The 16,194-nt window shown below is 44.5% G+C and overlaps 2 protein-coding genes across 12 annotated transcripts in view; one reads left to right on the forward strand and one right to left on the reverse strand.

The window, feature by feature from the left end:
• The window catches only part of nhsl1b (NHS-like 1b), a 57,979-nt gene extending 54,309 nt beyond the window's left edge, over window positions 1-3,670 (forward strand). For all 9 annotated transcript variants that reach the window (XM_003971731.3, XM_029849657.1, XM_011612099.2 and 6 more), the window contains 2 exons: window positions 454-580; window positions 2,280-3,670. In XM_003971731.3, coding sequence (XP_003971780.2) covers window positions 454-580; window positions 2,280-2,937 — 785 coding nt within the window. In that variant the 3' untranslated portion in view covers window positions 2,938-3,670. The remainder of the gene's footprint in view (window positions 1-453; window positions 581-2,279) is intronic.
• A 2,964-nt stretch (window positions 3,671-6,634) lies between these two features.
• On the reverse strand, window positions 6,635-12,805 carry cmtr1 (cap methyltransferase 1). Of its 3 annotated transcripts, none has more exons than XM_011612102.2 (24): window positions 12,501-12,805; window positions 12,160-12,281; window positions 11,811-11,947; window positions 11,562-11,720; window positions 11,365-11,457; window positions 11,200-11,271; window positions 10,804-10,898; window positions 10,537-10,609; window positions 10,277-10,475; window positions 10,070-10,188; window positions 9,864-9,960; window positions 9,624-9,756; window positions 9,291-9,470; window positions 9,157-9,213; window positions 9,032-9,089; window positions 8,872-8,940; window positions 8,649-8,780; window positions 8,359-8,484; window positions 8,152-8,243; window positions 8,007-8,075; window positions 7,883-7,930; window positions 7,704-7,816; window positions 7,488-7,596; window positions 6,635-7,398 (listed from the first exon to the last, which is right to left on the reverse strand). In XM_011612102.2, exons 2-24 carry the CDS (start codon window positions 12,257-12,259, stop codon window positions 7,263-7,265), a joined length of 2,466 nt encoding a protein of 821 aa, XP_011610404.1. In that variant the 5' UTR covers window positions 12,260-12,281; window positions 12,501-12,805; the 3' UTR covers window positions 6,635-7,262. The 3 variants fall into 3 exon arrangements, with proteins under 3 accessions (XP_011610404.1, XP_003971781.1, XP_011610405.1); XM_003971732.3 differs by having other exon boundaries at window positions 12,391-12,805; XM_011612103.2 differs by lacking the exon at window positions 12,501-12,805 and having other exon boundaries at window positions 11,811-11,915.
• Between the last annotated feature and the right edge of the window lie 3,389 nt (window positions 12,806-16,194).

Genomic DNA, 16,194 nt, shown 5'->3' on the forward strand with positions numbered 1-16,194 from the left:
TGGTCCTCTCTCTCTTTCCCTCCCTTTGAGGTAAGGGAGGGGGCAAGTGTCTCACGGGGGATGCTTTTCTTGTTTGGAGGGAGGGGAGGAGGGGCAGCATTGTATCGATGGGAGGGGATCAGCCCTGGTGAGGGGATGAAGGGGAGGATGGGAGAGCATAAAGTGAGACCGTCTCCAGCGGCTCGGGCAGCTGAAGTGCAGGCGGGAGCACGGAGGATAAGAAAAGGAGAAAAGAGGCTAAATTAGAGGAGAAGAAAAAGAGGGCAGAGGGAATCCTGAAGCAGTAGGAGCATGTGAGACGGTCGGCACCTCCCCCGTACCACTTCATATTTTATGTGGTTCATGTGAGCAGTGTGTGTGTTGGAGGGAGTGTGCTTGTGATCTGTGTGAGTGTGGTCTGTGCGCTCACTGTCCCGTCAGTGGGTTTATGTAACTTCAACGCCTCTTTTTCAGGTGAGGTGTTTGACTCCAGCGCAGCTGAGTCGTCCCCGGCCACCAACGGGGGCTCCGAGGAGATCATGGTGACCCCGACTCCGTCGCGGGCTCGGACCACAGAGGACCTCTTCGCTGCCATTCACAGGTATTAACACACGTTTTCTGCTTGTCACCATTTGCTTCCTTCGGTCTCCCCACCCCCACTCCGGGGTCCCCCACTCATCTGTAACTTTTTCTGCCCCGTCTGAAGAGGAACGTCTGTGTCTGGCATGTTCTCCTCTATCCTACCTCAGCTCAGATGAAGCAGTTGCGTCTGTGACAGCGTTATTAGCAGCATATTCTCAGACAGAAGCTCGTTTCATCCATTCCTGAAATGAGCACCCTTTGGTCTTAATCTAGGTTAGAGACCACCAGAGAGGCGTCTCGCGCCGTCTCGCTCCGAGGTTCTTTACATACATTATGTCGCATGCGTGTGTGCTTCAAAGGCAACACATAAATTTCTCATGCGGCCCGCCAGGATGTGTTTTATGGTCACGTGCAGCGGCAGGAGGAGTCCTATTGTGCATCACAGGATTCCATTTAACAGGATTTTCTATCTGCTGGCAACAGATTGTCAACATATTTATGGTGCGTGAGAGCAGCGTGAAAATCGGGTGCGTTTATCACGTCCCTGCCGTCTTTTCCTCCATTAATGGCGACACCACAGCAAAAATTGCCTACTTTGAAACGAAGGAAACTTGGGACTTGTCTGGAGAGACTACCCAAACGTAATCCGACTGAGAAAAATGGATTTACTCGTCAGAGAGGTTTCCTAAATCCCGACCTTCAGCTCCAGGACAGTTCTGCATACCTGTCTTTTCAGCCCAGTGTGAGTGGCGTGCGTAGCTGCATGGTTGAGTGACTTCAGGTGTGTCGGCCCGCATGAACGTGTGAGAAGCCTTACATAAGGATGCACGCTCAGAGAGACTGTGGAGGTAGGAGTCGGGACACAGGCGCGGATTTTCGCCTCCCTGTAGGTCCCACTCGTAGATTCCTCTCTAGCTGTCGTGGGACCCCTGCGTGTTGCCGTTGTACGGGATATTTGTCTGTTATAGGGGTGCAGTTCTGTAGATCTAATCTGAGGATTAAGGATTTCATGCCCTCGGCCCTCTTGTACACATCTCTTCTCATTGTTTTTCCTGTTTTTAATCGTCTCTCGCTTCCCTCTCCTGCTGGGTGGGAGAGTTCTTTAACTTTAATTAGCAAGCTGTGTTTCTGACGTGCTCCTGTTTCTACCTTTGGATTAGCGGCAGCATTGCAACCCCCTGGACCCCAGATTAATGAGGCTGTTTCTCTACCAGCCCTAATCCTCTGTATTGTGGCGTCTGAAGCTTTACTGCTGTTTTGTGGCAGGAATCGGAGCCGGTGTAGGCAGCGTTGTCCTAACTACTGCGACTGAGGGAAGGAAGAATTCTCCTGGCGTGTCTCCAGCTGTTTTCCTGCTCCCGTTTTTGATCAATCTCATTCAGTCACGTTTCCTGTATTTAATAATTCCTGTCTTTCTTAAGAGAGTCCCTTTTTGTCTCCCTCCTGCCCCTGTGCAGCCACTTGCTTCACTTTTTTTTAGGATTTGTGCTGTGGTGCATGATCGCTAAGAGCACTGCTGACATATGGCAAATTTGGGACAAAGATTTAAGGCGTGTAAGCCAAGTATCTTAAGTGTAATCCCTTTTTTGCGTTGACAACAGAAACGTTCGCACACCTCTGCTCTTTACTCAGTTGTTTGAAATCCCGCATCCTAATTTTAACTCAGATAACCCGACTTCAGAAAAAATCTCAATCTGATCATCCACCTTTCATCCTAGGTCAAAGCGCAAGGTCCTGGGTCGCAAGGAGTCAGAGGAGGACAAGGTCCGAGCTGGGAGCCAACCCCAGTCTCCGCCCGCCACCCCCCCAGGGATCAGCCCGGGGTCGTCGCCCTCGCCCCGCCAGTCAGGCTCCATCCACCGAAACCTCCGCAAGTCCTCCACCAGCAGCGACACCTTCAAGGCTTTGCTGCTGAAGAAGGGCAGCCGCTCAGAGACCGGCTTCAGGATGTCGGCCACTGAGATGCTGCGCTCCACCGACCCCCGCTGTCAGAGGACGCGCTCCGATTCAGAGGTGGACCCCCCTGCCGCCGCGTCCCCTTCCTCTCTGAGTCCACACAGCCCGATAAACTCTCCCAGCCGGGGAAAGAGGGCATTGGATGAGTGGAACCGCTACGAGGTCTTTTCTCTGTCCTCGCCGACCTCGCCGTCCTACTCCATGAGCGGGCAGAAGTACGGGCGGTCCCGCACGCCCCCCTCTGCTGCCAGCAGCAAGTACAACGCACGCAGCAGGATCCTCAGCAGCCCGATGACGGTGATTTGCGAGCGTGAGGGGGAACTAACTGAGAGCGAGACAGCGGATGCTGAAACGGCGTCCCCGACCATCTCTGCACACAGAGACTCCAATGGCACTTTATCTGAAGAGAGCAGAGGTTAAAGAGAAGGCGTGCTCCCAGGGACGCCGGGAGCTGAACTCATAATCATCGTAACCTATGAGAAAACACAGCTAGCAGAGCGCCGTACCTGAGCCCCGCCCCCTCGGCGCCGTGTCTGTAGAGAACTGGTTCTGTTGCAACTTTTCCCCGTGAATCCCGCTCTGGCGCCCATTGTCCTAACAGAATATTGTTCTTTTCTGCTAGTTTTTCCATCCTGTTTTCTTCTCGCACTGTCAGGTCTTTAACACGCAGGAACACTCTAGTCTCTTTTAATGACAGGGATGGAAAGCTGAGCTGTTTCCAGAAGAGTAGATCATAAAGGTGCGCTGGGTGCTCGAATCGGAATCATCGGCGTCCCCCGTCGGCTCTGGAACGTCTTTGAAAGCACCCTGGTTTGCAAGTGTTGTGTGCAAAATGCACCACTAGGCTGGGGGAAGAGGTCTGAAGCACGAGTTTTGCTTTTCTTCTGTTAGAACAGCAGTTTAGTTTGCAGAGCAGGTGTATTCAGAGCGCTCAGTGCTGCCACCTGGTGGCAGACGGGACGTGAACAGGAGTTGGAGTTTACAAAGCTTCAACCAAACAGCTAATTAGCTCTTTCAGAAAAGGCTCATAAACAGTTCACAGATGAATTTTAGGCTAAGAATTTTGCACTGTGCATAGTTAATTTGTTGTTTTTTTCTGTGATTTTAAAAAGTTTTAAATATCATTTTAATAAACACGTGATGTCATGATCTTTCTTGTGTAAGTATGAATCTGTATGTCAGGGGTGAGAGGAGAAAAATGACAGTCTGGCTTTCTTAGCAGTCACGCTTACCAAAGAGCTGGAAGAGGGATCCGGACATGAGCACAGTTGTGTGCGACCAATTCGGCACATCTGGTCCAGCTGTTTCTACAGAACCTCCACAACCATCCAGAATTCCAATCCAGAAGTTCTACATAAGTGTGTATTTAAATAGAGAAAGATTTTGATTATCTTTTTGGCTTATTTTTTTTAGCATTGAGCATTTTTAGAGCATGTCTTTGTTGGGAGTGTTTTTTTCTGTTTTAGATTATTTATTTTCACACAGCAGGACCCTTATGGCCCCTCACCAGGGGCAGGAGCCGAGTAGGGTAGAGGCCAGATTTACTACCACCAGGCTAAAGTGCTTTTATTTAAAGGGGCTTTAAGGTTCCTCTGCCCCTAATCTGGAGTCATTCAGAACTCAGGCTGGTGCGCTCTAAAGTAAACGGTACCAGCCTGCGGCTCAATCTCCTGAGACCACAGCTGGGTGCCGGTCTCAGTCACGGCGCTGCCTGTGAAGAGGCTGGAGGGGGGGGGGGCTGTGATCTGGGGGAGCTGAAGGCAGGCTGCCCACACTCTCTTATGTCTGTAATAAAAAAACCAAGATGATATTTAAAGAGCTGGTCTTGGTCTCATTTATTCCTGTGTTAGATTCATGGCCGCCATTAAATCACAGCCTCATTAACACCGTCACCATGGCACCCAAGCTTTCCATCACACAGGAAGCAGCCTTCCCTCCCCCGGTGGGGTCATCACTCATCTCCACCCTCTGGACATCTTATTAGGCCACAAAGTCATCCTGTAATAGACCAATGGGAAGCTGTAACTGTCCAGCCGGCATCTGGCTGATTCCTCAAACCACTCAGCATTCTCCGCAGGTCCTCGATGCCCTTTGAACACGCCGGCACATCCACGTTGTGACCAAACGTGCACGGAGACACTGAAGGCATTGCAGCATCCATAATGAAGACCTGCCCTCCGACACCAGAACCTGACAATAACCAGATGCCCGTGCAGGACCTCCATGGACAGAATGATGATGAGTGTCATACTCGGAGCTGAAGGGTCATTACAAATCACAGCCATTCAACAGGCAGGGGGGCAATAATGCTGCTCCGGGGCAATAAAGGCCACAGTGACAACTCACTTACAGTTGGTATACCTGATACTTTGGTTGTAGTTGATTTTACAGATATTTAGACATGCAAAACAGAAAACTTCATGAAGAAAATGATGCAAGAACTGTAGCAAATACAGACACATAAGCTATTTATCCACATAGATTGACTTTTTCTAGTGTTAAATGCTTTATATTGGATATAGTATAGAAATGCCAAATGGGTTATTTTAAGCCTCTAGGCCTGTCTCTGTAGGGGGCCGAAAATGGGAAGAAATCAAGGAAGAAATCTGATTGGACTCCTTATCAGTGAATCTTTTCTGTCATGGAGCGATTTGTCTTCTGCACCAACTTTATCTTCAGTTGAACAGGCCAGAGCAGCGGCGACACAGAGAGAATCATTAAACATGTTCCGTCTGCAGCCGCTGATCCCGGAGGGCTGAGTGTGTGTGTGCAGAGAATAATATGCTTAAAAAAAGTTTCTGCTGACTGTTGGAACATGATCGCAGTGACTGAATAAAAGGAAGGACTCAGCAGATGCAGAGAAGGTGACGCAGGATGAAGGATGGCATCAGATGTTGCTGGAAATTCTGAAGGTGGGGTTGCTCTGAGAGCAGAGGACGACCTGAACCCTCCACCAGGATCCATTTAGTATGAATTTGGTGTTTACACTTTAGTGTTTATTGTTCAATGCATAATTGATTCTTTTGGACTCCAGATTATGAACAGATCCTGGTTTTAGATAAGCCTGTTTTAAAGTGTTTTAAATCACAAGATTTTCACACGTAGTGAAACACACAAACCAATACATTTACAATCTTTCTTCAGCTGCACAATCACTAAGGCAGTTAAGTAGATTTGAATGCTTTTGGAAACCCAGCAGAACCCTCTCAGCTGAGCTGCAGCTCTCAGCAAACACAAAGTGGGCAGAAACTGCTGAGTCGGGAATCTGCTCACAAACTGCTTTCTGGGCAACAAAAGAATGTTTTAGGGATTTATTGATCAAAATTGAGGATGCTTTAATTCCTCTTTATTCAAATTCAAATAATTTTACAGGTCATGATTCACGTAAAAGCAGTTACATTCCAATCAATAATATGCCCTCTTTGATCGTAATCTAAGCACATACAAGGCCTACATTATGGATATTAATGTATTGCAATTATGTAGCGCAACCCCACAAAGACACACACTATGCTTTGCTTTTACTCGATATTTTGCATGAAATATTGCAACGCACAAATGAAACATACATCCACACATCGTTTGGTTCGGTACGAAGAACAATATAAAACGTCCAATTCCGCCTGATGTTTAAATCTGGCTTCTAACCTGTCATGCAAAGACACAATAACACGCGAAGATTATCCATTATTATGACGAAGTTTAATTAAGCGACTTTCAAAACCATGGTCACGTAATAAAATTCAACATTCAAAATTGTTTGTTTGTTTTTAAACCAATGGAATAATTGTAAAGGAACGGTTAGGAGTTTACGCCCTGTTGTCACTTCCGGATATATAATTTTTATTGGCGGTGGGTAACTCCAAAATATGTCCGAATTGTAATGTCGATTGATGGCGAAGACTAAAATGTGTAAAGTATTAATTATGAGTCCGAGTTTGAACCTATGCTCACGCAAAGATGTTAAATGTTGTTTTTTTTTAAATACATGTCTTGAATAAACGTCTGAAATTACGCGCCGCAGCGTTCACCAGCGAACAGCACGGCTAGGAACCTTACGGGAGTCGGAACCTTTAAAGACGGTCTTAACCGTAACTACAACTAACAGGAACAGAAGTTATTATTCAGAAAAGCTCGTGGTTTATTTTCATCGTTATTTACATTGCTCGTTTTTGTAAGCTAGCTTCACAGAAAAAGACAACCGAAGAAACAAGTCTTGAAGCAGCAGCGAACACAATATAATCACACACCAAAGTAAAAAAATAAAAATAACCTTTTACCGAACTCTCAATCAACTTAATTTTATAAGGACAGGCACGGTCGTTTGTTTCTAGAGTTGGTTTAACGCGTGTGTCTATGTTGGTTCTTTCTTCAGATGCACCAATCGTGTATGTAAATAATTTAGGGGTGAGGATCTATAAAAATTTCACCTCGAGTAACATGCGCGTCATTATGGAGACCGTAGCAACGCTGATCTCCACGTTGTCCTGACAATTGTGTTTCATAAACATACAAGTAAAACTGCACAACTGGTGTGTATTTTGTTGCCTCATGTCTAAATGCCATTGCTGGAAATGCATAATTTGTTACCTCATTTACATCATCCTATTCATTCCCTTGACCTACATAAAAAAATGTTTACTGATATTTAACTGAACAACAGGGCAGATCAATCCCTATCCTCAATGTTATAATGAAATCTTTCTAGGTTGCAGCAAGTGAAATTCAGTAGTTCTGCGGGGGTTTCAGGGCTGGTAGTTCTGGTGTACGAAGGACATGATGTCATCTTTGGATAGTTTCTCGGGGTCCACCCTCGTCTGTGAATCATGGACGATCACCCCGTCCACCCAGGCCCAGAAGAAGCGCTCAGCATGGCAAACACTGAGGATAAAGCAAAGAAAGATCCACTCCAGCACATATCGTTGGTACAGAAACAAGCGACATGGAACACCCAGGAGAAGGAAACATACTGAAAGGGAGCAGCAGCATTAGGAGGCATGTCATAAGTGGACTCCTTAGTGAGTTTATTAAAGAAGAACTTCTTCATGGAGTTTTTACTGTAGGCCATCGTCCACGGCTCTGAGGAAAGAACACGCAGTTTAGAATTGAAGGCAGTTTTTCAACAGAACCTGCAGGTTCTGACAACCCAGAGCTGACAAAAGCTGACAGATGACTCAAACACGTACCACTGACAGTCTTAACAATGTAAAGACCTGTGGGAAGGAAATGTCTGTCATCTCTGCCTGTGTAGGACAGACGTGGAACTCCGCCTGAACTCTTGGTCACCTTCATTTCTAGTCTGGAAAAATAAAGAAAATGTGTTTTTCCCAACATCAGTTTAAACGATCATTTTCGCTGGTCATACCTGACAAAGATCTTCTCCAGTTCCTCCAGTCTGTAAACCTCCTTCACTCTATGAAAAGACATTCAGAGTTTGTTTAAAAAGAATTTTTAGTTTTTAGTTAAGCACATTGCTTCCCAAAACCTACCTGATGGGATTCATGTCTGGCCTGCTGGGTTTTGCAACAGCCTTTACAAACTTCTCAGCCATCTGGATCCTACACACAAATGAAATCATTCAGAAAATGTTAAGGAAAAGTTGAGGTGTTTCAAAGCCAGGTGGCGCTGTCCGACCTTTGGTTGAAGTGTTTATCCCTCACGTCAGTGCCGTTCAGCACCAGTGCATCCATGACGTGGACTGCATTGATCCTACGCTGCGCCTTGCCCTGAGGAACGAATGCATTCACACAACAATGAGCAGTAAAACAAAACTCAAGTGTAATTCCTCAGGGTTTAGGATGGAGCCCTGCTCAGAGGAGCAGGACTGCAGCTTTTCTTCACCTCGCCCTTCAGCTCTTGAACAATCTCCACACTTAAAAGTGTATCTCTGGGCAGCTCCAGCTTAAAATTCTCCAGCTTCCTCCAGCGCAGAGGCATCTTCCCATCCCATGTGTATATCTGGGACTTCTGCACAGGGACAGAAAATTAACTTGTCTAATCTGACAGTCAACAGATATACCCTTTTTTTTTTATACAATACACATAATTCTGTATGTGACCCATTACTGTGTGCAGTGGTCCAAACTAAATGGAAAGTTGACATTACATTAAAGTTTCACATAGAATCTCACCCCAAGTGCTAGGAGAAAGATCTGCTCTCCACCTCCCACAATGCATCTGTGGTCTAGGATGTGACGTAGTTTCTCCAATGTACTGGAGTTGAGAGGGGACAGTTTACACTGGAACGACTCCACATCAGAATTCTGAGGCAGGGGGCAGACAGTTAAACACATTTAACCGCTGATTAGATGGTTTCATATTTAAAAATCTTTAATTTAGGATCTAATAACCAACCTTAACCAGCTCATGGAATTTTGATTTTGGGTCAGAGGAAGCAGGAGCGACTCGAGCCTTGTCCGGCACCTGGACAGTGCACCCAACACAATTACCCCTTTAAGGCACGAGTATTTTATTTCCTTTTTTTGATGGTGTGTATCAGAGTACCACTGCTCACCCCCCAAACCTTCAGGCACTCCTTCCTAATGTCTGCTTGTCTCAGCTCAGAGAGTGTCCTACAGAAACCAGCACACAGTCACTCACCTCCCAGCACAACAGCACAGTAGGAGAAATGCTACTCACGGGTCAAGCACGTAAGCATGAATCTTAGCCAAGGCTTTGATCTGGACTGCACAGAGGCTGAAGAGACAGGAAATTCCCTTTCTGTCAGTTTGGAGCAGAAAACCAGGACTGTTGTGAATGCCGTGTGCATCTACCTCTCGTTGAAGTTGACCATAGAATGGTAGAAGTCTGTGTCTTCCTTGATGATGCTCAGAGGGACCACATCTGTGACGTCAGTGTCCGAGTCCCTCAGCTGGTTCAGCTTCAGATTGACTCTGAACAAATACTCCCGGACAGCATCTGAACCGGGCTTCAGACCACGACACACCACATACCTGCGGAGGATGGGAGTTTTACCAATACAAATATTTTCTGCCTTTAGAATTTCATTCAAGGAGCTGTGGAGCCCAGCTCCAAAAATTCCAATAAATTCTCACTTAAACTCTGTGACTCTGCTTTCTCGACATTATTCAAAAATTGGCACCAACCTCTCGGAGTTAGCCGGCCTGCTGGTGACAGGTTTGAACAGGGAGACCCTTTCAAAGCAGAGGTAGAGCAGATAAACCAAACCTACACTGAAAGGAGTGAAGAGGTCAAAGGTCTTGCAGACAAAGTGACCACCTGAAGAAGGAAAAAAAACCCAGTTTAATTCAACTTAAATGCAGGTAAAACCCAAGTACGATGCCGTTTTTACTGGGGGCAGATTTGGACTGCTCGCATCCACACACCTGTCCTGAGAGTGGAAAGGGCTGTGAGGAACTGACAAAGCAACAGCTGTTTGCTCAGAATCTCCTGGATATTTTCTTGACCTTCCACAGAGAAGCCCTGCACCAGACCACAGCCAGTGATCCACAGGTGATCCATCAAACATTATTAGTCAGTGATCTGTAGTATAATTAACACTGAAAATTTTTGGGTCTTCAGATATTCTCACCCCATCTGCCATCAGGCAGTGCAGCCCTCTTTTATCCGTATTCTCGAGAACAAAGTTCTTGAAGGCGGTGATGTTTTCTGGCCGAGTGATGTCGCCATCTCCGTCCACCCCTCCCTCACCTGAGAACCACAGTGGTCACCCTCACTGAAACGGCTACTGCCTGAGACAGTTCCTGTTTTTATGTGAGTGTGCGGCGCTTATTCATACCATAATAAGGTTCAAAAAGTTCACTCGGTGCTGCATAGAAATCTTCCAGTTTGAAGTCACAGGGTCCTTTCAGCGTCATACCAAAGCCTTTAGCATGCCAGCGCCTCCTCCACAGAATGTACTCTGAAAAGCCTCCCGGTCCAGCACAGACATCGCCGAAGTACAGAAGCTCACCTTCGCGGTCTTTTGTCAGGGATTTCTACAAAAGACAAATTTAAATCAGCTTACGTTTATGGATGCCAGTTGTTACTCGGACTCACCCCTTGTGAATCCTTTGGGTTGGTGAACATGCTGTCAAAGCAGTGGTCAATGTTGGCCATTTTCATAGCTGCTCTGAAAACACAAATCATTTAATACAACTCATCTTTTATGGGAATGAAGGTTTCCTTCTGTAAAGAAAGTAAACTTTGACTCAGTTGTTATTTATGGTTAGCAAGAAAAAGGACATATTAAAATGATCCTGAACACTTTGATGTAATGTGCAATCAGCACTGCAGCTGATAGATGATGTTCACTCTGAGACTAACCTGTTGAGGAAGATCCCTCCTCTGATCACCTCATATGGATTCGAGCGCGTCCGTGCCCTCCTCATTTCCTCACCCTCCAGGTTATCAAACACTGACTGAATATCAAAGTAGCAGATGTTAACTGAGGGTTATAATTTGGGTGCAGCAACTCATTCAATGGCCATTATCTACTCATCTTCAATGATTACCAACTCTTCTTAACATTATTGGGAAAAAATACACAATTAGACTTGAAAAAAGGAAGACCAGAACTATAATTCTTGGTTGACAAAGCTTATGAGCTAATCTATTGTAGCTTTAGATTTTTTCCCCTACAACCAAACCCTTTTCCTCATAAGCATCCGTTTAACCTCGGTTATTTAAAAAGACCTTAAAATGACAGATGTTTTAACTTACCTTGCACCTTAAAAGAGTGTGTAGGAGGTCTTCTGTACAGAACTCAGTCTCATCATTAATCTTGAGTTTCCTCTGTGAGCAATACAGTACAGAACAGTAAATAAGGTCCACAGGACTCTACCCAAGAAAACGGCGTACAGCTAAGTGGATGATTTGTATGTTTACCTGGCCCAGAATCAGCCACTCTCTCAGTTCATCTGAATCTGGAATCTCTGTGGTGCATTCAGGGAACCAGTCTACTTTCTCTGTGGCACTAGGCTGCACAGCCAGAAAGGTAGAGAGCATAGAAAATAAAAGAGTAGACATTTGAAAACAAAAACAAAATTTAACATGTATTCACTATAACTATTTATTTACCGTACCTCTGGTTCATCACGCCAGTCAACATTAAGCTCTCCCTGAAAGCCCTGCACCTTGAGACCCAGACCTCTTCGTCCTCTCTGTGTTGAAGCCTCCACAATCTCTTTTCGTCCCTGACCAAACTTTCCCAAACCGTCACCCTCACGAAAACCCATCTTGGCCTAAGGATATAAGACATCAGTGGAACATATAATTTTTGGGGTGGATTATTGGTGGAAAGAAACATAATTCATGGTCTGCGGAGGCATTACCATGAGTTTCTGTGACACGCTGTTGTAGATAGAGAAACTGGAGGTCTGTGAGGCATCCTGGTCATCAAATGATGCCGTCGAGGAAAAACCTGGTTTCTCGTCCTCCTGGTCATGGAGAGAATCATTTTGGCTCAAGTCTAGACAGCAAAAAAAAAAAAAAAGTATTTAGTAACTACTTATGTTCAGCGATCCAAAGTAAACAAAGAATAATATTAATAAAAGAAAACCCTTTAAAAAGAAATCAACTTATGGGTGCAAAAGCACCTGTCATAGAAAGTAGCTTTAAATACTAGCCGCGGAAATCATTGTCTGTTTCTCCAAAAAACTTCAAAATCAAAATCAAAACTACCTTGACTTGATAGTTCCGACTCTTCTTCTACGCTACTGTCAGCACGATTCCTCTTTGTGTTATGCTGCAATGCAGCCGCATTGTCAATTCTCCTCTTCATTTTCGATTAAATGCAACTCGAGCTGAAATGACCATAATAATATAGCACACAAAAGGGTAAAATTCAATGGTTGCGAAATCCAGCACAGATTAAAGAGGGTAGCGCAGACATATTATGTGCAAAGTTGTTACCTTAGTAGTTAATTTGTAGTTAGCGGCATACAGCTATCAATGTTTGATAAAAACGGCACATGCTTCCCTCCAGAAAGTATTTTGAAGAAAATGTAGCCGGAATGGCTTACTTGGTTAGTGTTCGTCTAGGTGGGCGTTATCAGGTTTCTTGTCTTGTAAAAGTAAACTGTTCAGCTGCTAGCTAGCAAGAAAATAAACAACTTCGTTTCGTCGTTTTTCTAAAACCTAAACAAAAAATGTGGGACAACTACAGTGATAAAGTGACTGGGACACGTGCTTCGAAAACTACCCGTATAATATTCAATTGAAAAACCTTTACGAATACGATGGTTTTTGAAGTTTACAGTAGCCCGCGTTCCCAATTTAGAGAGATTCGGGGTCCTTCCTAAGGGTAAAAAACGCAATCATAATGCGACTCAAATGCGACTGTCTGCACATGTGCCTGAATAAAATACAAAATGTTTTCATCTGTGTGTGTGTGTCTGTGTGTTTGTGTGCGCGCGCGCGCGCGCGCGCGTGTTTATATATATCTTCTACTTCCCTTTCAGTGAAGTGATCTTAACCATATTGTTTCCACTGTAAAAAACAAAACAAAATCACAACCAACATTTTTCAGGCAAGTAATTAAGAATGAAAACAAGAGAGATAGAGAGAGCGCACATGCCTGTGAGCCCTTGTGTGATGAAGTGATTTCCTTTAATCTGTGTTGCATGCCTTTTACATTGGCCTAATCTGTTCTTGGCACATTAGTAAAGAAGTCCTGGGCTGCTCTCAAAAGAATCCTGGACTGTTTACATGACCCCCCCCAATCCATCCATCCATCCATCCATCCATCCATCCTTCCATCCATCCATCCATCCATCCATCCTCTGTTGCCCCAGCAGTGGGGTCATATTTTGCATGGATACATATTTTGCAGTCTCTCCTCCTTTATAAGACTGGAATCAAGAGAAATTAATAGTTTTCCCAAGTACTTTTATTCAGGCCACTTTCAGCAAGGATTCCTACATATAGAAAAAAAACTGCTGGAATCCAATTGAATTTTAAATGCTCCTAATTGTTAAATTTTGTTGTGACCTCAGCAGACGTCATTGCAATGTTTTGTTTGTGCCATCCTGTGATGGGGCAGGATTTTTCCCCCTCTTACATGTACTGTTAATCCAACTCTGCCTTCTGCTAATCTTCCAGTGACACACATGGATATTCACACAGAGGCACACCATGTGACCATCTTACACAACACAGCCAAGTCTTCATATATCAGGTACTGACACTGCTCTTCTCCTCAGGAGAGAGATCACTGTGGTGTAAGTCTAGGGTGTATCTGAGTGTGGGAACGAGGTGTGTGTTCCCAGCCTGGAGTGCTGCTGTCCATCCTGCAGGGATAAAGCTGCCAAGCAGGAAGTTGGAGGCACCGCTCACACATTTGTTACCTGTGGTTTCAACCGTGAAAAACTGAAGGAGGCAACAATGTTTTTCCGTATTCCTCGGCTGACCCCTGGATATATCAGATACCTCCAGGTGCGTAAGATGCTTTAAGGAGATTTTCGTCTGTGGGTAGATTAATAAGTGGACTTGAGGAAATTCCATTAGTCCCATTAAAAACAGCTGTTGTTTGGCTGGTCGTCCTACAGATTTATCAAAACTACAATAAAAAGTTGACGTATTCAGAGTTTATGTCAGGTTTATTTTGTTTTCTTGTGAATTCATCAGCATTGAATCAATCACACAAATGCAAATCTGAAGAATTCAGAAGCAGAAAGTGCAAATTTCTATTGTCTGCACTGTGTTCATTTGTTTTTGGTTTTTGTCATGGCAGGAATAATGGGTCAGCAGACATAATCTATCATATCTTCCCAGGCCAGGTTAACGCTCTGTAATTGGATCTAGGGGAATAACTTGAGATCTTCTTATGACCCCCCACAGGAAGGGTATTTCAGAACCCTGCTGCTGGACTCAGGAACCAACAATGTGGTTTCTCTTTGTTTAAAAATGACCAGCATTGATTATCACCATCTGCATCATCCTGATTCCATAAGAATAGATCAAGATTATATTTATTTTTTTATCATCACAAAGAGAGTGATGGATGTAAACGCCATCAAATGATCAAAGTCAACCCGTTTGAGGCCCAAACTAATTTATTTATGTTTTAAATTCATACTGTCACTTTAAATGCAGATTATAGTACGACTCTTCCCCTCTGGTAAAATCATTGCTGGGATGAGACAGGTGTATGACCACAGTCACCTCTTCATGGACTCCGCTGCTGCCAGTGCCAGGAGAAATGCTGCTGACACTGCCTTGGTCCCCGGTGATGATCGGACCTGATGACCCCTGCTCTCTCTTTCAGACTCAAGCAGCCCAGACTGTGCTGCAGAGCCGGGAGGGACCTGCTATGACGCGCACGGCCATCCTGCTGGGCCTCATGGGGATCGGAATGTCTGGGTACAGCTCCCGCCAACTGACACTGCACTGCAAACCATCCAGTCACCTCTTTAGATGACGCACATGGTGGAAGAAATCCGTGCACACATACAAATGCAGGCTAACTTTAGACCAAGTTTCTCCCAAAGTTGCAGCAACTTAAAAAGACTAAATTCTAGAGGGTTTTTTTTCTGCAGGTTCTGTGTTCCTGCGATTGTTTTTCTCTGTGTACTAATCCAACATATTCAGACAAGTTGTGCCATTCTTGTTGATTTTGTAATGTGTGAGGTGAAAAGATTGTTGCATTATGGCTCTGGTTTGCATGGTAAAAGTGGAATTTCCCCCATTTAATAATACCCCTTCTCCTTTGCACATTTTTACTGCAACAAATTCTATGCAGTAAAGCACAAAGGCAGCTTTTTTCTTATATCTGGTGGACTCCAGGCATAAATATTCAACTAGGCCACCAGCGAACCCATTACCCCGTGCCTTAACGAGGAAACGAATACCCCTGAGTAATTTAACCAAATGGACCAACTATTAATCGCAGTTTTTGGAAGCTTTTTGGAATTTCCTTTAATGACACAAAAGCAATTTCCCCAACCTTTATATCACATTGAAAAGGAACAAAATGACATTTGGCGACCTTAAAAATGCACAGAGAAAAATACAGGAAACACAGAGTTAGAAACACGTATGACCTCTGAGGTGTGACTATTGCAACTTTGCACTTTGTACTTGTCTTGCGCACAGTCTTGTACATACTGCCCTCATGCTGAACGAGATTATTAGAGCAGGACACTGGGTGTTGCCGGCTCGATTTGAGCTGGATTGATGCACATCACTTGCTGTGTTGATGAGATCCAGCCTGAATACCACATGAACAAACAGCAATCCATCCAGATGTCTTAGACAGAAATAATAAATAGTCACTTGTTCATGTGTGTAATGCAGAAATGTGACATTGACAGCATATGAATGTATCACTAATGGAAAAGAAGCAGGGAGACTGCTGAGATTAGTTGTCCCTCGTATATCCTCTTAGGATACCTCTCAGTTTTAGACCAGCTTATTCTGATGGGTCAGTAACCTTGAAACAGAGACGAGCAGCTCTGAGAAAACAGCGTAAAGACCTCTAAACACTATAGTATAACCTATAAGAAGGGACAGATCCTGTGGAGTGTTTTAATGTTGTTTATTATACCCATTTATAGACAGTTTTGCGTCTTTTGAATGGTCGTGTTTGAGCTTTAGGCCTGCAAACGTGTGCACGCTATGTGATTTTCTTTAGATGATTACAAGCACCTTTAATATATGTTGCTTTTCATGATATATACAAAGCAAATAAAGATTACTGTCAAAAAGGTGAGTGTGTGA

This window comes from Takifugu rubripes, chromosome 16, assembly GCF_901000725.2.
Source record: "Takifugu rubripes chromosome 16, fTakRub1.2, whole genome shotgun sequence".
NCBI classification, from domain to species: Eukaryota; Metazoa; Chordata; class Actinopteri; order Tetraodontiformes; family Tetraodontidae; genus Takifugu; species Takifugu rubripes.

Bases quoted from the DNA above. Each gene is read 5' to 3' on its own strand.
- cmtr1 (XM_011612102.2), bottom strand. From the start codon at position 12,259: ATGAAGAGGAGAATTGACAATGCGGCTGCATTGCAGCATAACACAAAG. The intron at 9,961-10,069 runs GTGAGAATATCT...GGTCTGGTGCAG, and splicing joins ACTGCCTGATGGCAGATGGG to GGCTTCTCTGTGGAAGGTCA. The intron at 8,781-8,871 runs GTTGGTTATTAG...CCCCTGCCTCAG, and splicing joins AATTCCATGAGCTGGTTAAG to AATTCTGATGTGGAGTCGTT.